Source organism: Euleptes europaea, chromosome 9 (assembly GCF_029931775.1).
Source record: "Euleptes europaea isolate rEulEur1 chromosome 9, rEulEur1.hap1, whole genome shotgun sequence".
Taxonomy (NCBI): Eukaryota; Metazoa; Chordata; class Lepidosauria; order Squamata; family Sphaerodactylidae; genus Euleptes; species Euleptes europaea.
In genome coordinates, this window is record NC_079320.1 from 48,034,208 (window position 1) to 48,055,440 (window position 21,233).

At 42.5% G+C, this 21,233-nt stretch overlaps 1 protein-coding gene across 1 annotated transcript in view; it reads left to right on the top strand.

Annotated features, from left to right (window-relative positions):
• The window catches only part of FNIP2 (folliculin interacting protein 2), a 33,081-nt gene extending 12,360 nt beyond the window's left edge, over window positions 1–20,721 (top strand). Inside the window, exons 7-17 of the mRNA XM_056855243.1 lie at window positions 1,013–1,084; window positions 1,693–1,813; window positions 4,000–4,201; window positions 4,716–4,804; window positions 8,753–8,899; window positions 8,995–9,164; window positions 11,747–12,917; window positions 14,303–14,459; window positions 16,071–16,271; window positions 16,878–16,993; window positions 20,104–20,721. Of these exons, the coding sequence (XP_056711221.1) occupies window positions 1,013–1,084; window positions 1,693–1,813; window positions 4,000–4,201; window positions 4,716–4,804; window positions 8,753–8,899; window positions 8,995–9,164; window positions 11,747–12,917; window positions 14,303–14,459; window positions 16,071–16,271; window positions 16,878–16,993; window positions 20,104–20,182 (2,525 nt within the window). The 3' untranslated portion in view covers window positions 20,183–20,721. The remainder of the gene's footprint in view (window positions 1–1,012; window positions 1,085–1,692; window positions 1,814–3,999; window positions 4,202–4,715; window positions 4,805–8,752; window positions 8,900–8,994; window positions 9,165–11,746; window positions 12,918–14,302; window positions 14,460–16,070; window positions 16,272–16,877; window positions 16,994–20,103) is intronic.
• Window positions 20,722–21,233: the final 512 nt, after the last annotated feature.

The window sequence follows — 21,233 nt, forward strand, 5'->3', positions numbered from 1 at the left end:
CGTGTCCAGATCATGCGAAGTGATGGTATCACTTTACTCTGCTCTGGTTAGACCTCACCTAGAGTACTGTGTTCAGTTTTGGGCACCACAATTTAAGAAAGATGTAGACAAGCTGGAACGTGTCCAGAGGAGGGCAACAAAGATGGTGAGGGATCTGTAGACTAAGTCCTATGAGGAAAGGTTGAAGGAGCTGGGTATGAGAAGACTGAAAGGGGATATGATAACCATGCTCAAGTACTTGAGGGGCTGTCATATAGAGGATGGCGCTGAGTTTTCTGTTGCCTAAGAAGGTCGGACCAGAACCAACGGGTTGAAATTAAATCAAAAGAGTTTCCGTCTAGACATTAGGAAGAATTTTCTAACAGAGCGGTTCCTCAGTGGAACAGGCTTCCTCAAAAGGTGGTAAGCTCTCCTTCCCTGGAGGTTTTTAAGAAGAGATTAGATGGCCATCTGTCAGCAATGCTGATTATGTGACCTTAGGCAGATGATGAGAGGGAGGGCATCTTGGCCATCTTCTGGTCACTAGGGGTGTGCGGGGAAAAGGTAGTTGTGAATTTCCTGCATTTTGCAGGGGGTTGGACTTGATTACCCTGGTGGTCCCAACTCTGTGATTCTATGATTCTCCCGCACCCCCCCCCCCACATCATCTACATCCCCCACAAGGTGAAGAGAGGCAGTTCTGAAACCAGCAACAGCCAACTACACAAAACGGAACAGGGAAGGGGAGGACCATCTGGAGCAGGGTTTCTCTCCCCCCCTCCATTGCTGTTTGCAAACTTAGCTAAGAACTCCTTGGAATATTTAACACTTTGTAATATTGTTCTGAGTAACACTCTGGTGTATGTGTGTACCTTTTCACTCCATTTACTTTTGTTTGCTTTTAAAATAATTAACTTGGGCCATTACTCCAGAGCTGAATCTATACTGCTTGCATGATTCTGATTTAGAATGCTGATGATAAAGAGGACACTTGTCACATCTCAATGATTATCTCCTTCTCTCTCTAATTCAGCGCATAGTACACCCGTTGACATGCCTAGCAGGGGTCAAAATGAAGACAGAGACAGTGGCATTGCTCGATCAGGTATCTATTTCTTTGCTCCTTTCCCTCACACTGGTGAGAGCCAGCAGTGGAGTCACCCCTTCCCCCCAGCCATCATACCTCACAGGGTGGCTCTGAAGGAAATAATGGCGAGAAGAGATGATCTTGCATGCCTCCCAGCACTTCGTGGAGAAAGGACCATACAAAAACATGATTGATTCCCTAGCTGCTAGACTATATTGAGTGCAAAAAAAAATTAGTTGCATTGAAGGATTCTGGGACAAAGAAGCAATGGCTCCATTCCTGTGAAAATATAAAAAGTAGCAGTTATTCATACCTGTTGTCCCACACGAACCTATTTAGCTCTTAGTTGTTTTGTGGTTGAAAGTCAGAAACATAATCACTGTGGTAAAGGGGTGTTCATTCTCTTTCACTGTCAGAGAACTAAGTAGGATGAACTCTTTCTATCAAGTGTGAACTCACTATGTAGGAGTAATTATCAGTTTTGGTTGTGGTGCTTTCATTTTATCTCCAAGTTGAAACTTTGGATATCTCTGACAGGTGTAAGATTCGATCTCCTGAGGCTTGAGGGAACTACTCTGTAACAAACACCCTTAGGAAATGTTGTGATATTTTTACTTTCTTGCCAGCATCTTTGAGCAGCCTCTTGATGACTCCACTGCCGTCTCCAAGCTCCTCTTCTAGTAGCTACCAGCGCCGCTGGCTCCGAAGTCAAACAACAAGTTTGGAAAATGGCATTATTCCGAGGTGGTAGGTTTTTAAGAAATATTCTTCCTAGAACAGATTTGTACAGAATCTTATTTATTTACATTTAAATGTTTAGGGTGTTTTTCTGTCTAACAGAAATCACTCCAAGAGGATTAAACAAAGTAATGAAAAGAATAATTAAAAATCATTGATAGACCACACTAATTGACTACAGAAGCTGCAGTTTTAGAATTAGATGAAGTAAAAAAGCATCGAAAGAATTGGTAGGACAAACAATGTTTTTAACTAGGTTGTAATAGTGCAGGCCTGGTGGGTTTCTCTAGAAAGAGGTTGTCTGTGAAATTTCTTCCACTCAAATGTGCCATTTCTAAGTAAACACAAGAAGCAACTTGTTTCCTGATCATCTTAATGTATAGGTGGGGAGATGTTATGAGGCTGCCTTATACTTAGGCAGACTGTTGGTCTGTCAAGGTCAGTACTGAGTACTGTAATTGGCAGTAGCTCTCCGGGGTCTCAGGTTGAGGTCTTTCACATCTGATCCTTGGAGATGCCAGCTGTTGAACCTGGGACCTTGCCAAGATTTGTGGGGGGCATCTAATTTCCTCCTCCTCCATTATTTCCTCGTGTCCTTTCCTGAAAGCTCTCATAGCCTCTCCCCTTTTCCTGAGTCCTTCTCTCCCTCTAGGGTTGCCTACTTTGAGGCGGGGCTTGGAGATCTCCTGGAATCACAACAGATCTCCCAACTACAGAGATCAGTTTGCCTTAGGGTTGCCAGCTCCAGGTTGGGAAATACCTGGAGATTTGGAAGTAGAGCCTTGGAAGGGCGAGGTTTTGGGAGGGAAGCGACCTTAGCTAAGTGTAATGCCATAGATTTTACCCTCCAAAGCAGCCATTTTCTCCCAATATATATATATTTAACATTTCAGATTTTTCTGCAAACCTGGGGAGTCCCCCAAGTTTGCAGAAAAATCTGTTTAGCGTTGATGTGGCCCCCAATCTGCAGATTTAGGTGTTCACAGATGGGAGGCGTCACAGATGGGGGGGGTCACATGTCGCTATTAGGTATATTGATTATGATTCTCATGTTGCCAATTGGCTAACCCTCACAATGAACAAATTGTTTAGTGGATGCCCCCAGCTCATTTGCATCATATCCTCAATCTCTTCTGGTCCCATAGTAACATGTTTACAAAACTTAGTACCCCTTAATTCATCACATGCTAGTGCATAATGTGTTAATATAAATGCAGTGATGATGGGAAGAGTCTTCTACTGATATATCATCACTAATTTGACATTTGACCCAGGCGTTCTGTAGTCTGCCATTTTGGTGGTGGTGGTGACTATGCCCTGGGTACTTTTGAAACCGGTTGTACAGAAGTCTATAGCATTCCTCTTTTTGCATTATCAACTGTAAACTGAGATGCCAACTAGTTAATTAGAGGAATTGTTCTGCTGTGCACCGTATGGAAATGTAATGTGATATGATCAATCTATGGAACTGGTTTTAAACACTAACCACAGCACTGTGGCAGTTCTTGTATTAAAAAGTTTGTTGTACATGTACCTGGTGATTTTTGATTAATATTTGTTTCTAAAAGGAGCTATACTGATTGTTGAATTTCTAATCCTGCTGTACAGCCAAAGCCCTCAACGTGGCTAAAAACTCTTGTAAAGGTCATTTCAATGAGATGACGGTAATCTCTAACACTAAGCATGACAACCAACAGTGTTCAAACAGCCCCCCCCCCCCCAAGTTAAAATGGCTTCTATTGTAAAATATTTTTCTGTCTGTCAAAAAATTACTGCTTTCAGGACATGATTCTACAAAAATAAAATGGAGGGAAAACCAGGCCAGACCATCTTGTTTGAGCATAACAAGCACATCTGAACTGGGAGCATTGTCTTGAGGGAGGTTATATATTTAAAGATATACTTCAGTCAAAATATCAGTTATTATTAAGCCTAAGGTACCACTGGCACAGGAAACGATTTTGTCACTCTAAATGCCCTAGTGGTTGTGTGTGAGAGAATGGATTTTAAATGCAGCAAATAAACAGGGACAAAATTACATCAGAGTTTGAGGGTTATATTTTCTTTTATTTTTGCCTAATTTGAATCTATTGTTCAGGTCTGAGTAGTAGAGGTGTTCTTTAAAAAAAAAAAATCCCACACAAGTAACTATTCTGCTTCTCTCCTGTCCCCTCACACCACCCTGCACCTCGCAGGTCAACCGAAGAAACATTCAACATGGCAGATGAAAGCTGTGGCCTCAACCCTGCAATGATTCGAAGAAAAAAGATAGCTCTCAGCATCATTTTCTCCCTGCCAGAAAAGGAAGCGGCACAGAGGGACTTCCAGGACTTCTTCTTCTCTCACTTTCCTTTATTTGAATCACACATGAGCAAGCTGAAGAGCGCCATTGAAATGGTAAAGAGCAAACTGTTCCGATTGTTACCTCCTATGTCAAGGAGGACCCTCAACAGGGGTTCCATAACCAAGTGGAAGTTTGATTGTGGGTCTTCTTTATCAAGTCACACTGTCTTTTCCTAGGTATTGCGCTAATTCTGAATGTAATAGCAGGAGTAGGTACACCTACTTCATGTAATAGTGGCGTCTTCGAAGAGGAGCCTCTGGTGCTTGGTGGACAAAAATGTGTGTTCAGGAACTGAGGGGAAAGGTTTATGGACCAAAACCCACCCACCACCCATTTTATCTGTTGGGTCCAAGAGCTTCTTTGTGATGTTGTCCCCACTCCCACTATTTTATATTGTTTTCATGAAATACATCTTTAGAATAATGGTCATGCTGATTACAAACAAGGACTAAAAGTTGGGGGGAGGCATGTAATTTGGTCTTTGTTTCTAATACTTACATTTTAATAGTTCTTCAGTAGATCATTTTCATCGTTTTTAAACCTGCTTTTGATTACTTTCTCCCCAAGGCTATGATCACCTGTAGGAAAATAGCAGAAACTAGCCAAAGAGTTCAAGTTTACATCAGCCGTGTCATGGATGCACTGAGTGAATTCAGGTATGGTGCTATCGTATCGGAAGAGTACAGGGATGCACAAACACACCCACAGTGTATCTGTATTTCTTCTTAGGGTGCATCCAGAGCAGTGATTATGTCATATTTCACACTTGAGACCCTAATCTTTACGTGCTTTCCAGATTTTGCCTGCGTTTTTGTCTTAGAGAATAGATTCCCCCCTCTCCTGACACTAACTCTGCACAGTTGCACCTCCGCTGCCCTATAGCCTCCAGGTAAATGATGGGAATGCAAATGCCATGGTACAGATTGCCCAAATTAAAAAACGTGGTAATGGAAGAGGGCTGAGACGAGTGGCAGCTTTGTCCAGACCTGTTCTCGAAGCTTGTTTAATGTGTTACAAGTTTTTGCATTTAGGAGTGGAGCAGCAGCAACACATTTAAGTACGTAGTACAGATCGCCTCTCCCACACAAATGCCAAGAGCAGGTTTTTGTTTGTTTGCTTATATGTTTATCCCACTCTTCCTCCAAGGAGCTCAAGATCATGTACAACAGTCTTCCCTCCTACAATGTACAACAGCCTTCCCTCACAACAGCCCTGTGAGGTAGGTTAGACAGAGAGAAAGACTGACATCCCACAGAAAGGTGATCCAACAAGCTTCATGTCAGGATGGGTGTCTGAATATGAGTCTCATAGACGCTATTCCAACAACAACATTTCCCTGGTTCCTCCACAATCAAAAGTGGCATATCTCTTAAATCCCTTCGTAATCAAAGACACAAGTTTTTATTTTATTTATTTTCAAATAAACAACCTTAAATCTGGCTGATCACTTTTTTAAAAAAAGTTTTAAAATAAACAATTTTTTGAAAAAAACTTGGCAAGCACCTTGAGATATCTGTTGATGAAGGGAGGTCACCGAAGCCAGCAGTTTATTGGTTTGTATGGCCAGGGTGGCATGGGGAGGGCATTCCCTTGCTGCTGGGCAGCATTTCACTGAACCCTAGCCGCATCACATCACAGTACAAGCTGATGTTGCTACACATAATTCTCTACAGCCAATAAAGATGACCAAAAGTGTTCTTGCTACCACGCTCATTTGTTGGGCATGTGTGTGTGTGTAAAGTGCCGTCAAGTCGCAGTCGACTTATGGCAACCCTTTTGGGGTTTTCCAGGCAAGAGACTAACAGAGGTGGTTTGCCATTGCCTTTCTCTACATAATGACCCCGGTATTCCTTGGTGGTCTCCCATCCAAGTACCAGCCAGGGCCAACCCTGCATAGCTTCTGAGATCTGACGTGATCAGGCTAGGCTGGGCCATCCAGGTCAGGGCTTGCTGGGAATACACACTGGGGGGGGGGGGAGTCTGACAGCTGATTCATAAGAGACAGGCAACAGGGCATTGCTAATCCTTCACCCTCTCCCCTCAGCACTCATACACTATCATAATTACACAATCATTCTTGAGGATGACTGAGTAGCTGATAACATTTATCATTGTGTTATCTGCAGCAGTGTACCCCCAAGTTTCTAAAAGGGGGCTACATATCTGAGACTAGTCTTAACTTGGGCAAAATGGTCAGAGAATCCTATGTGGGGGGAAAAGCATAATTACTATTTAAAACTAGTCTTTTTTTTCTCCCCCCTGCCCTTTTGGCTTTTAATGCAAGAATTCTCCTACATGTATTCACACTCTGATTGTTTAGCATAGTAGCTAAGAGATGGAACTGTGAAAGCACCTCATCTGTGCGACAGAATTACTAGGTGGCCTTAGATAAGCCATGGCTACCTCTTCCAATATTGGAACAAATTAGTCATCACACTTACAGGGCTGTTGCCTGAATTACCTCAAGGCAACTGCAGAGTGCTTTGACCTTTCAAAACCATTGTACAAATGCTAAGTATTGTTATCAATGGGTTCCCTCAGCACCAAGGACTCTTCTTGCCATTGTGTATTCTGAAACTTTTGTTGAATGTTTCTTATCCCAAAAGCTCCATGTTTCCTAGCTCTGTTTTTGTCCAAGCTAACAGATTGGGTGGCATGCCAGTAAATCAATCCCAAGCATAAATGTCAACCGCAGTGATAACATACAAAGTTATCGCAACTAATTTAGTACTATCATCAAAATGTAGATACTGTTACAGTGTCTGTAAAGTGTATGCTAGGGTGAAATGAGAGAAACTGCTAGCTTTTGAAAAAATAATTGTTATTTGGGAAAGGATTTCATGCTTTACTCTGGCTTTGGTGGGTGTTTGATCAGCTGGCTGTATTTCAGCTCATTATTAAAGCACCTGACTGGGGCCATAGCCAAGATGGAAGGGGTGGATAGGGATTACATAAAAGAGCATGTGAGACTAAACCGAAAACACAATGTAAACACGCAGTTTAAAGTTCTCTTATTTGGCTTGTTTTCATTGGCAGCCCAGGGTACTTGATGATGTGTAGAAATGACCCTTGTTAGGTTTTACAGTGGGCATTTCCTCTGTGTGTATGTTTTTTTAATTATTTAGGACACTTTTATGCTGCCTTTCCACCCATAGGGAGTCCTCCTCTATCCAATTAGAATTTAAAGTACATAACGAATGAATTTAAACAGATGAAAACTCTATGTAACCATCTACTGCTTACAGATAACTGTTGTTAGGGTTCTACTGGGCTCTTGCTCTTTTCTACTGTTGTGAGCTTTGTTTCTCCTTTGAAAGAAGAGGTGAAAGGGTATGTCTGAAGCTAGACTTTCCTTTGGACCTACCCAGGCAACAACACACAGCCACGATGACCCCAGCTCCAGTCTGCCAACAGTTCCTATGGCTGCCTCAATGGCAAGAGGCTGGGATTGCCAGGCCATGCATAACTCCTGTCCAGCACTAAGTGGCCCCTTTAAGGAGCTGCCAGCAGCAGCTGGGCTGGGCTGGCTAGGCTATCATGCCAAGGGGGAATACGTGTGGAAGGTTAGGGGCAAGCAGTTGGGCATGCATGTGATTAAGCCTTGCCCATATAAGAGGCCGAAAGGCAGATCAGGGAGGAGGCTCCATGTCTTCTGCAGGCTGCAGAGGACAGACTTAGGAAGATAGGAGGCTTTGGCCTGCCCTGGGGTCTTGGCTGGAACCACGGAGGAAGACAGGGAGGACCAAGGAGGTGTTGGATCCCCACAGGGCGTGTTGACAGGAGATGATGCTTGAGACTGTTGAGTGGTGCTCCATCCGTTTTGCACTTCAATCTAATGTTTCTACTATAAACTACTCCTGCAGTTTTATACCTTCAAAGTCTCTTATGTAGCAATTTCATGAATTGGAAGCAGCAGAGGTTTGTGTGTGTGTTACATACATATAAAAACTTGTTTAATTGGTGGTTCTATTTTTTGTTGTTGTAACCTGCTTCAAGAACCAAGTTGGCTGAAAGGTGTGAGAGAGAAATGCTTAAAGTAGACTATTCCTGATGCGTTAATTAGGATGTATCCCCATTCCAGTCTGCTATGAATATAAGCTACCCCTGGCAGAAGAAGCTGTTTTCCAGTAAAAGAGGCTCTTCCTGTGGAGAAGTCTCCTTCTATCAGACGAAGCTTCTACCATGCAGTTGAGCAGGGTGGTAGGATGCATACATCTCACCTTTTTGAAAAGTTCAAAGAAATTTGATACACAGGTGATTGACAGAAGGCCAATTGAAGGGCTTTGGTGACTCTCCCTGCTTCTCCTTTGGGAGGACTGAGGCTGAACATTGACATGTTGGCTCTTTCAGAAGAAACGGCAGTTGCCTATATCAAGAGGAGTGCAGATGGTGTGTTTGACTCATACGTGCAGTCAAGTGTAACAATTGAAAAGGGCTGCAGTGATGTAAGGATCCTGCTAATCCCTGTTTTTTGGGGATGATGGTTCTTTGAGAGCTGAAGAGTTTTCTTGTCAATGCAGAGCAGGCCAAAGCAATCTTGTATTTTGAATAATGTGTTCTTCTTGGTTAACAGATTTGTTCTTGGGGTTTTCCTCTTTTGGTAGGGTTACCGTCTGGAACTTGTTCTCAGTTCCAAGGATTGCAGAGCCTGTGTGGCTTACGATGATGTCTGGTGCTTCGGAAAAGAGCCAGTTGTGCCAGCACTTCCTTAAGGAATTCACTGTCCTGATAGAACAGACCAGCAGAAACCAGTATGTTCGTTTTCCCTCCTGCCTCTTTTTGCTGCTTCTGCTTGGAAATGGCAGATTTACTGTAGCGTTCCTCACTTTGTGACTATCTCCCCCAGGTTCTTAGCTGCTTTGTTAACTGCCGTGCTGACCTATCACCTGGCCTGGGTCCCTACTGTGATGCCGGTCGACCATCCCCCCATCAAGGCCTTCTCTGAGAAACGGGCTTCTCAATCTGTGAACATGCTGGGGAGATCACATCCTTACAATCCACTTTGGGCACAGCTCGGTCAGTGAGAAATTTCCAGGCCAAACTGAAAACAACAATAACAATAATAATCTGAATAACTTCTGATTGCTCGAATCCATAAAATGTGTTAGTGCATGTACGTATAAAAAGGGTTTTGATATATTGGGTTGGATCCAGTGCAAAAATTCCACTTGCGTTAGAGCTGTTGAGCAAACAAAAAGGCAAGCAAAAGACCATGGTGGCTGCTTGTGCTAAGTCAAACTTATTGTAGCCCCACTTGCATTGCTGCTTGCTTAAATTCTTGTGCAACCAATTTCTGAGGACAAATATATAGGGAGGCCTGTGTTAGGTGTTGCACAAGATCATGTACAAGTGGAACTGCACTAATTCCATTTATGTTTCCACTTGCACGTCGCTGGATCTAAGCCATACGGTAGGAGATTACAGATGCATTTAAAATACTTTCCAAAACCTGAGCTTTACAATGGTATACAGTAATGTAAGCACATATAAAATCCTATAATGAGCAATAATGTATCACATCCCCAACAATTCAAAAGCTACTTGGAAGTACACCCACAAGCTTGCATAAGGCTCAGTGCATCTTTGGGGGCATAAGTGCTATATCTACTAAAATCTGTTCATGAGTACCCAGGTAGTAGCTTGAAGAAGAACTCTTTAAAGCTCAGAGACTTGCAAAACAAAACAGAAGTCCAGTGACATCTTAACTACTAACAACATTTCCTCCCTCCAGCATGATCTCTTGTGAGTCAGAGTTCACTTTCTCAGAAGCATCTTGCAAACGGGAGTCCACTATACAGTACCTTATTCTGTTGTCCATATAGCCAGACCACTAAGAAGCACATGGTGCCCTCTAGCGGTACCTGAGTAGGCTACAAGCTAGATACTTACCTTTTTACTCCTTTGCACAGCCATAGGTTCAAGCAATAGATTTTGTTCGGGAGCTGAACAAATGTAGGGTAGATCTGTCAATCATGAGCTGTACAAGCTCTGTTGACTGCTCTCTGTACAGCCAGATAATCCACCAAAAATTAACGTATTTGGTAGATCAAGCTCAGCACTGGGATACTGACTTTACTTTCTTTAAAAATAAAAGCTTCAGGCAAAGAAGAGCTGTGTGGGTGATTCCACGGGCATAGTCTTGAAGGCTCAGGTATAGATGAAGCTGTCTTATAATGCGTCAGACCATTGGTCCATCAAGGTCAATTCACACTGGCAGCGACTTCAGGGTCTCAGATCGAGGTCTTTCACATCTACGATTATCTGATCCTTTGGAGTAGAGAAGCTGGGAACTGAACCTGGTACCTTCTGCTTGCCAAGTCAGATACTCTGTCACTGAGCTACAGCCTCTCTTTAATGATGCGACAACCTTGCTAAAGCTAAGCGAGTGTGGGTCTGGTCAGTCAGTGCCTGTGTGAAAGAATGTGTGCGTGTCCAATGTATGTTGTCTGAACTTTGCATTGTGGGACAAATGTGGGATATAAATGCAGTAAAAAAAAAAAAAACTAGACCAAAAATCAAAGGGTGAGGTGGACAGAAGTTCCAAGTCAAAGATCCAGTGGCATTCTTTGCTAAATTGTGCAAACTATATTTTGGCACAATTTGACATAGGTTGCAGAATTCAGCTGCTTGTACAGATATGAAATTCCTTTTAGTGCAAAGTGTACACAACCCTGCTTGTAACTTGGAAAGAACCTTTCCCAAAAAAAGGAGCAGATCACATGGTATCAGTGGAATACTGTGGGCACATTCTAGCCAAAACTGAGCATCTTAAGGTCCCGGTGATTTCAGAGGCAGAATTAAGCACACCATTTAAAAATTCTCCTGTTAAAATCAGTGGGATTTCAAAGGGCTTAACTTTGGCTGAGTCGTGTCCTGAGTTTTCTGTGATGTAAGCAAGGTTGTGAGAGAAACAGTGTGGTGTAGTGGTTAAGAATGGTGGACTGCAATCTGGAGAAGAGTTTGATTGCGCACTCCTCCACATGAAGCCTTCTGGGTGACCTTGGGCTAGTCACAGTTCTCTCAGAACTCTCAGCCCCACCTACCTCACAAGGTGCCTGTTGTGGGGAGAGGAAGGGAGGCGATTGTAAGCCACTTTGAGACTCCTTAAAGGTAGAGAAAAAGGTATGAAAACCAACTTTCTTCAAATATAGTAACTTATTTACACAAGAGTCTCTCTTTTGACAAAGGAAAAAGAAATGCTGAATGTAATAGGAAATTGCCTTAAACCAAGTCATGACATGACATTGGCACATATTATCGATATTGTCTACTCTGGCCGGCAGCAGCACTGTATGTAAAGGGCTTTCCTAAAACCTCTTGTCCAAGATCCTTTATTTGGAAATGCCAAGAATTAAATCTGAGACTTTATGTGAGAGTCATATGTGCTCCACCACTGAGCCATATCCTTTCACCTCATAAAGGCTTTCCTGACTAGGAATCAGACCCGTCATGGTGGTGAAAGTGGTGAATCCTGAACATTAGAGCATCACAGATAGGTGCTGAATTTCAACCATCTGTTCTTTATGCAACCTCCATCCATTTGAAGTAACAACACGTACAGTGTGTGAGTCTCCTTATTTTTCTTGTACTTTGTATAGGTGACTTGTATGGTGCTATAGGGTCTCCTGTCAGGATGACACGGACTGTGGTGGTTGGCAAACGTAAGGATTTGGTTCAGCGCATACTCTACGTTCTCACCTACTTCTTACGGTGCTCTGAGCTACAAGATGACCAGCTGACCTTGAATGGGAAAGTCGGTGAAGAAGCACAAACCCTGAGTGGATGTAAAATCACGACAGCTCTAGAAAAAGGGGACATTGAGGAATCTGATTATGTGGTAGTCACTTTTAGAAAGGAACCTGCTCTTGTGCCTCCTCATCTGCCTCAGAAGATTACACGGCATACCTCTGTGGGACATGAGAGCTGCATCGAGCCTGCAAGCTCGATGGAAAAGCATGATGGAGTGAATGTTGAGCAGAGTTCTGAGGTATCTTCCTGTTTATCCAACTCAGGCTCTCCTAAAGGAATCACGGAGGAGGTGAACAAGGGTAAAACCATAGCCAGTTCAGAAGCTATATTTGGAGGACGAGCTAAATTGGAGAACTCAACTATAGAAATAAATGATGGTAACCACCGCAAGGAAAGGGACCAGCTGCTTGGCAGTGCATCTTCTGTGCAGTTTCCTGTGAGGGTTGACCAGAGGTGCCCTCACTCGGAAAGAATTACCTTCCAAATTGGAAGCTCCACCTCACCAGAGTCCGATGTAGAAATCCAAAGAAAGGAGATGAGTGAAACTCTGGGGAAACTCTGGAGTAAGAGCAAATCTCTGTGCTCGGCAGCAGACTTCTCTTATAAGCCACGTTCCAGGCAGAAAACGAGTAAAACACAAACGCCAACTGCACCTCGAGTATTACATCAGCAGTCTGCCCCTTCTGACAGCAAAATCAAAACCGTACGTCTAGGAAAACTGGAGGAAGCTAAAAGTACATGCTGTGAAAACCCAGCAAGTGGTTCTCTTAACTGTGATGCAAAGAGTTCTGCTGATGGGCATGTTTCTGACCTAGTGGTTATTGAGGATGTCCCCTGTGGGGATACTGGAAGGAAGCATCCTTTCGGAATGGAAGAGAACATTCCTAGAAATGAGAGCTCGGACAGTGCCCTGGGAGAGAGTGACGATGAAGGCAGCGCGTGTAGTCCAGATGTACAACCTCAGAGCTTGATCACCAACTGGCCTGAGGATCTCTCAGAAGTGGAACTTGTTTTGCCAAGGTAAAATGCTTTCTACAACCCTAAAATTTCATTCCCCAGAATTTTGCATTGTTCTGGAGCAGCATTTGAATACGAAAGTAATAGAATGGTCAGTGTAGACCAAAATTAAGCCAGGCATTTTCATTATCTAGCAATCTTTTTGTATTCTGGGAAGATTGGGGAGGGGAAATACATGATTAATTCTTAAATATCCCAATTTAAGTTTTAAATAATAGATAAATTTAGCTGGACAGAACAAAAAGCCTCAGTTTTTGTCCTGTGGCACATAACATTCCTATTACCTTTGCTACAGAAAGTATTGTGACCTTTTAGTCTATATAAATAGGTGGATTTTGAGAACTGCTACAGAGCACAAATGACTCAATTTGAATTTTTTCTGTGAGAACAAAAATGGAGACAATGTAGCTGAATTTGTGGCTTCCAGAAATTTGGGTAAAAAATTTCCAGAGCGACTACTTCAAAAATAGAACTGAGAGTATGGTAATTACATTATAACTGTGATGGTACAACTGGTAAAGAAGACATTTGCCTAGTTATGGTCTTGGGCAACCGCCTGGCTCCCTGCCTACAGGATGGTTAGAGAGAACCGACACAATCTTCCTAGCTCTTCCCAGCTTTTGGTTGCAAAAATGCAGTGTAGACATTTGCGAGTCCTAAAGCAAATGTAAAACAAAAGCCATGTAATAGCTTTTATTAAGATCAACCACAATAACGCAAAACTATATGCAAGCTTCTCCTTTCTCCAGAACTCTTCATTGGACTGGTACTTAGAGGAGCTGGTATCAGGTTGTTCCATTGGTATTCTGGGAAGAAAGAGGAAAAATGGAAGTATTCGATTAAAAATGCAGAGACCAGTAGTTGACCAAATGTGTCTCAACACCAGACAAGCACAAACAGATCTCTTAAAAGGCTGAAGGGAGTGGTGGTAGTTAAATTAATCCTAAAGTTTATGCCCTAGGTAAAGAGTTGATGGGAGCCAAATTGGGTAATATTTCTCAATGGCACAGGAAACCCCAGTAAGAACAATCTCCTCCTAGGTATCTTTCCTCTGTTGACGAGTCCCTCTCTTTATCAAATAATTTCAGGTGTATTCAAAATAGGCAGAAGTTACAGTTAACCATGTTGGTCCTAATCACGATCCAAAAGCGAAAGGCATGATAAGTGACATGCATTTTGCGAACAAGGGTAAATTTTTCATGACCACCCTCGACTTTTGGTCATAATCTTGGCTGGCAAGGAAGGTGGCAAATGTAGTCCCATCAGATGATGATAAGTTCTTGCCAAAACTAACTCAGCTTGATTGACTTTTGCAACACATTGACAGAGAGGCCTGAAAAGGTGGTGAGTTTCTTGTACGCAGTGAGCAACCACTTCTTGTGTTTCAGATCCAACACAATCAGCAATAAAAGTGTGAAACATTTCGGACGATCGCTTCTGGGGGGCTATTGTGCTTCATATATGCCTGATCTTGTACTACATGGAATCTGTAATGACGAGCAACTCAAGCTTCAATTACCAGCTGATTTGTGTCATTCAGTAAATGTAAGTCTGTGTACTTTTTTCAGCAAGAAGCCTCTTTCTATACGCAGCTGTTGCCAGTAGAGGAAGCATTACAGAGAGTTACCTGTTGGGCAGAACTAGCAACAGAATTGTTCCCTTTTGATTTTGCTTGAATCTACTTTTGTTCCACCCTGGTCGGGAAAGGGCGGGATAAAAATTGAATAAAATAAAAATAAAAACTTACTTACAGAGCTCAGCAAAGCATGATGTAGTGGTGTCTACTAGCATAGATGGGCGTACTTCAAAAATAATCAGTCATTTGCAGACTTAACCTGCATGAACTGTTCTACTGTCATTCATAACTAAATATGACCCTCCCTTACGGAAAGGCAGTGTGCCTGATCACTGGGGATCATCATCACTATCAGGGGGTGCACTTGGGCTTCCAAAAGTGTCTGCCTGGCCTCTGCAAGAATCTACTGCTAGACTAAGATGCAACTTGCATTATTTTATTTATTTATTCACATTGATAGTCCTCCCTCATTCCTGGCAAGCATTCTTGGCATTAGTATATTCTGTCATAACAAAACAAAACAAAAAATCCCTCTACCTAAAGAACCACGATGTTGCTTACCTTCTTTCTATGTGGAAGGGATATTTTTGCATGGAGGAGTATTCAGACATGCAAGTTCCCACCTGTATTCTGAAGTGGTACAATCAAGTGAGACGGTTACCCCCTTGGTGAAACCTAGGCCTTATTGTTTCACTGTAAAGATGAGCTGTTGTTTTTTCTCTGCATGATGAGGAAACCACATCATTGTTCTGGAGATTTCCTTTCTGGCACATTATAGTTGCCTTATTCAGTTTGCACCTTTTATCTAAAGGGAAGGCGTATTCTGAAGACTCGTTTGTGTAGCCATGTTTCTTCCACTGCAAGGTGGTGTCTCCCATTTTCTTCTGCCCTTTTCCATACTCTAATGAGAACCAGATGGAACTGGATCAGGTATAGGCAGCCCTAATTGTTTGCTGGACCTCATAAACAAACTCAGGTTTTAAAACCTGGTGGTCAGGCGGCAAAGTGGAACCTTCTGTCCTTCATGCAGCCCAATTCCTTGTAGATCTTGTCATATCTATGTGTTGCATAACTGCCGAAATCTGTATTTGGTGAGGTGTGCAAATGTCCTGAATATGCACCTGCTACATGTATGCACACTATTTGTTTTGATAGAGGGTCCCAATCCACATATATGTCAAGTCCTTGCATTGGAATGAAATGGAGGCTTTTGTAGGCCCAGCTTCTGGAACTGGATATTTGTGTGAAAAGTCCATTTGCTATCAGTAATTTGATATTTGTTAACAGAAGTAAGCTGGCTTGGTAAATGTTACCAGAACTGGTCCTGTCAGTATGCCTTCAGCATATACCGTGAGGAAGGAAAATCCTACCAGTCATAAGCTTCATCAAGTAGAAGTTACAGGCCCGACAACCATCGGGTTTAAGTAAAGCATTTGTTTTATAGTGTTTAAATTGTGCTGAATGCAAAATGTCTCCATTCTACACTTAACTTGTATACTTATCAATCAAATACTTAGCATAAAAGTGGTTTCAAAATGTCCCATTTCAGCTTCTTTGTGTGTGTTTTGTGCCTCTTACAGCATCCAGTACTAGATGAGCCCATCGCAGAAGCCCTCTGCATTATTGCTGATACAGACAAATGGACTGTGCAGGTGGCCACAAGCCAGAGAAAACTGGTGGACAATATGAAGCTAGGCAAGGATGTCCTGGTCTCCAGCCAAGTGTCCTCTTTATTGCAATCCATTTTACAGCTTTACAAACTTAACCTTCCTGCTGACTTCGTAAGTTCTCATTTACGAATAAGTGCATGCAGTTAGTATCGATTAGCAGGGAAGATGTGAGGGGTGACGAGGTTTAAACTGTGTGAACCACTGCTCTCACTTTCTGTCCTGGGAGCAGCAGGTTAGCATACCGGATACTACTCTCTTCCTGCCAAGTTGGCTGGATCGACGTATCTGTTCGACGGATGTATTTATGTGCAAAATATATGTATACCACCTTTCAGCACTAACTTCTGAGGTGGGTTTATGAGACTAAAATAAAAACAAGCAAATATGACCACTGTTAAGTTAAAGTAATTTTAAAAAAACCCAATCTTTAAAAGAAAAGGCAGCACAACAATCCTCCAGATGAGTTAAGTTGTGAGAAACTGAAAGCTTGATTTTTTAGAAGCCTGGGGAAATAAAAACATCCTGGTCTACATCCAAAAGGAGGTAAGTGTCAAGGCTACATATGTGTCCCGAGGAGAGAGCATCACACAGAGTAGGGCCCAATACTAAAGAGGCCCTGCTCCTAGCAAATAGGACTCTGAGCACCGCCTTGTTGGTAGATCTTTTTTGTGTCGTGGTCTACTGGATATGAACCATTGTGATGTTTTTCCTCTGTAGTGTATAATGCACCTTGAGGATCGGCTACAGGAAATGTACCTCAAAAGCACAATGCTGTCAAAATATTTGCGAGGCCATACAAGAGTTCACGTGAAAGAGCTTGGAGTGGTATTGGGGTGAGTTATTCTTCTTGCCGGAACTACTTTTTATTAAAGTTTGAGGCATTTGCACCCTGTCAAACGCTCAGATATACAGAACGTTTTCTCATTGCCAGTTTTCTGTGAATGAGTGTATGTACCACTGAGCCATCTGGAAATCAAACTGAGCAGTTAAATGTGACGAAAATAGAACAAATACTTAGTTCCTTTTCACTCTCTGAAATATAGAGGGTAGTAATCTTTTCTGTTTCAATCTGGCCACTTCAGGGTCTACAAATGTGGAATAGGCCAGAGGAGTCAATGTCAGTTGATCCCAGTTAAAGGAGGAGAGATCAGTGTCTCTCAGGTCTGGAGAAGAAAACATTGCTCTAATCCCTGGCCAGTACCGTACTCTTGACTTGAAGCCATATTTTCTGCGTTTAGAACTTTGCATCTGAAAAGCTTGATATGGGTGGGGGTGTTTTTAGTACTGGCCAAAGAGCAATAAGTTATCTCTGTCTCTCTCTCTCTTTTTTTTTTTTTTTTTTTTTTGCATTATTTATAGACTACCTTTCTCTCTGGGACTCAAGGCAGATTACTAAGGATTACACATGAACACATGAAGCTGCCTTATACTGAATCAGACCCTTGGTCCATCAAAGTCAGTATTGTCTACTCAGACCGGCAGCAGCTCTCCAGGGTCTCAGGCGGAGGTCTTTCACATCACCTAGTTGCCTAGACCCTTTAACTGGAGATGCCGAGGATTGAACCTGGGTCCCAGGTTCAATCCCCGACATCTCCATTGAAAGGGACTAGGCAGATAGGTGATGTGTAAGACCACCTGAGACCCGGGAGAGCTGCTGCCGGTCTGAATAGACAATACTGACTTTGATGGACCAAGGGTCTGATTCAGTATAAGGCAGCTTCATGTGTTCAGGCCTCCAGCAGCCAGACTTCCCTGTATGGGCTGACTGGCATGGGCCCATCACAACCACACACAAGGTGTGAGTTTTTCATACTCTTGGGTACAAACTTTTTATGAGTCTTAAGGAGTAATATTATTCAGTTTGCCATTTGATACTTTGTAACTTCTTTTTTCTTTAAATTCATTGCCACACACTCAAAAATAGCTCAGTCCTCAGTACAAGAAATCTGTGCTGAGATTTTTGGGTCTAGGTTAGTGAAATGGTGGATCATCCATCTGTTACCATGTCTGGGTCTGAAATGTTCTCTGTAGAAATAGCATCTTACAGCACTCCCACGTTTTGTAGTGTTGAACTTATCTTTGTCTTGTAGATTTCTGCTCCTGAAAAGTGAGTCTTGTTACAATTCAGGCTAAATAGTGTTTTTCCTCATGTTTTCATGTGGTTGTTTGTACATGAATATTGATTTCTCCTGAAATGGCCAGCACCGTGTGTTTACCAGGATTCATTTTGTTCCTTAGCGGTCATTTAGTGCCTGGGATCCCAGTATTCTTTTCTTGATAGCAGGCTGCTTTTTCTTACTGTGTGTGCTCTCTATGACACATGGACACTAGACATGCATTAGTGTTGTTTGTGGCTTCCTAGAGGCACCTGGTTGGCCACTGTGTGACCAGACTGCTGGACTTGATGGGCCTTGGTCTGATCCAGCATGGCCTTTCTTATGTTCTTAGTGTGGACAAGGCTCGCTTGTTACTTGGATCCAGAATCACTCTGGGGAAGACAAGTGTAAGACCAAAACATCTCTTACACCACCTCCCACTCTTGTTCTAGCAGAGCTCCAGGTTTAGATTGAGACAACGAGCCTATCCAAAGGGGAATAAATCACACTTTGGAGGGAACCTGTAAAATAAAGGGAGGAAACTCAAGGCAGAGATGGAAAATGGAAGTGGGGATTCAGCGGAATAGTTGGAGGGAGAGTTTGAGGGGAACAGCAGGGTTAGTTAAAGTAATATTCAGATACATTACAGCACAATACTAAGAAGCCCACCAATACCTGCACACAGTCCCCGTGCCTACACAAAACCCTCGTGCAACGTGGATCTCAGACAATGAAGGGTTTCAAAGGCAAGAAGGAAGAGAAGGGAAATCAAAAAGAGCTAAGGGAGATACTGCATTTCCTCTTCTGCCTGGAAATGTTGTTTGGGATGGCTTATAAGCATTGGTATACATGATCCAAGTGTACCTCCAGCCTTCACTAAACTGAGTAAGATTTGGAAAGCTGAGAAGCAACTCTCATTTTATGGGTCAGAGAGAAATGGGAGCAGACATTTAATTTATCTCCGGGCTGTGAGAGATTTCGAGGAAAGTCTAGGTGAAGACCAAGTGGTGGCTTTGAGATGAGAAGAGGGCATGCCTTGAACGGGCCCTAAAGGCAGGAAGCTTTGGGGGGGGGGAATTCATCAAGTTGGAAGCTGAATTTACTGAAGGTTATTTTGTGTGGGAAAACTAAGGATAAGCAACCAAATATTGTGCCCAACTGCACCTTAATTGGTTTGAAATTCTTAGAATAGTAGTCAGGGAGTTGGCAGTGGTTAATAAGGGCCCCTCTCTCTAGACTTTTCCTTGTGCCAGGGCTTGTTCCACAACAAGCTAGTTACCCATTGTATTTCAGGATTAAAATTAAGTTATGAGGTGGGCTGCTCCTGCCTGTTCTCATGACCAACCTTGCCTCCTTTTTCTTAAACATACTTTCCAACCAAACCTCATATGATTCTTTCTGCAAACAATTCTAAAGCATTGGCTAGACCTTTCTAAGTTTGGCAAGACAGATGGGATGGTTACAAAGTGAGGGGTAGAAAACAAACCCAACAAAATGGAGGCTGAATGGTCAGTGGCAACATTGTGATTTTAAGGTATTTGGCTTGACTCTGGTCACTCCAAACAGGAAGAGACCACAGAGAATGTGGTGCAGTGACATAATAGGCATTTCCTTCTGTTTAATCATGTATGCACACAGGAAGAGGAAGTAGAACTGTCAAGGAGCAATTAAGTCATACACAGCTTCAGAGGTCCTCATATCAATTCTGTTTCTGTGACCACTCTGGAAGTCGCATTTCATCATAGACCTGCTCTACCTTGCTGTAGTGGAAACCCTCCCAAGCTGACACTTTCAAAGCTGTGCTGTTATCTGCGTATTGAAAATTCTCTTATAATTTTTATTTCTAGGATTGAATCCAATGACTTGCCTCTGCTGGCAGCTATAGCAAGTACTCATTCTCCATATGTTGCTCAAATACTCCTCTAAGCTATCATCTTGAAGGAAAAGTTCCCCCGGCAAAATGAAAGGAGTTGGGGCACGGAACAGATGCCAAGCATGAAGAGGTGGCAAACGGAGGGCGGCACTGCATTCTGTCGCTTATCCGTTTTTGCATTTTGTCTGGATGCTTATCAGTGGGATTTCAGTTTACATAATGTAAAAGACATTCAGGGTTTTTATATTCTTTGTGGAGTAAGCTAATTCAAGAATGCATCTTTGTATTTTAATGGACAAAAGGATTAAACGCTACTGAAACAGAACTATCAACAGAACTTTCCAAGTATGGTTTTCCTATTGTTGCATTTGTCAGTGTCTTGTTCTTTTGAATTTTTCGAATGGGAAGCTGTTAGCAGTTGTATCCCTAAGCATTCCTATGCTCTGTTTGGATGGGACATGATGATTTGGAGCATGTACGCATGCATGTGCTTTTGTGTTATACTACTTGCCTTCCTTGGGACAACAGATTCAGCATTTGGAGTAACTGATTGGTCACGCAGTTGGCTAGTTCATAAAACAGATAAAAGAAGCAGATAATAACTGAAGCCTTTTTTGGATGGCGTTGCTGGAAAAAGACATTCTGGACCTACACAATACTGCATCAGCTTGGGATAAAAATGGCCTTTTGAAATTGGGAGATGCATCTAGAACCTGACATAATTTCTATGGCCAACTTGTCCTGATGCAAATGCAGCATCTTGAATTCCAGTTTCCTGATGTTATTAAAATGTAGGTCAAGCATCCTACTTTTTTTAATCTTGTATAAGCGACTGAAAAATGGGTTTGAAACAGAAGAACCAATATGACAAACTTAGCATAAATCTTGGCAGATTTCTTTTAAAGCATAACTGCTTCATTGCCCTTTGAATAGGGGATCATTCTTTAGCAGCACTAACAGCTTAAGTGAATGAATGGAATGTACAGACAAAACCCCTGCAAGGGTATTGGAGGTGGCCATAGAAACAGTGGCAGGCGCAGTTTATTAATGACTAAATATTCAAAGCGATCTCACAGAATGTTTTGCACTAGCCTCTCAGTGCCT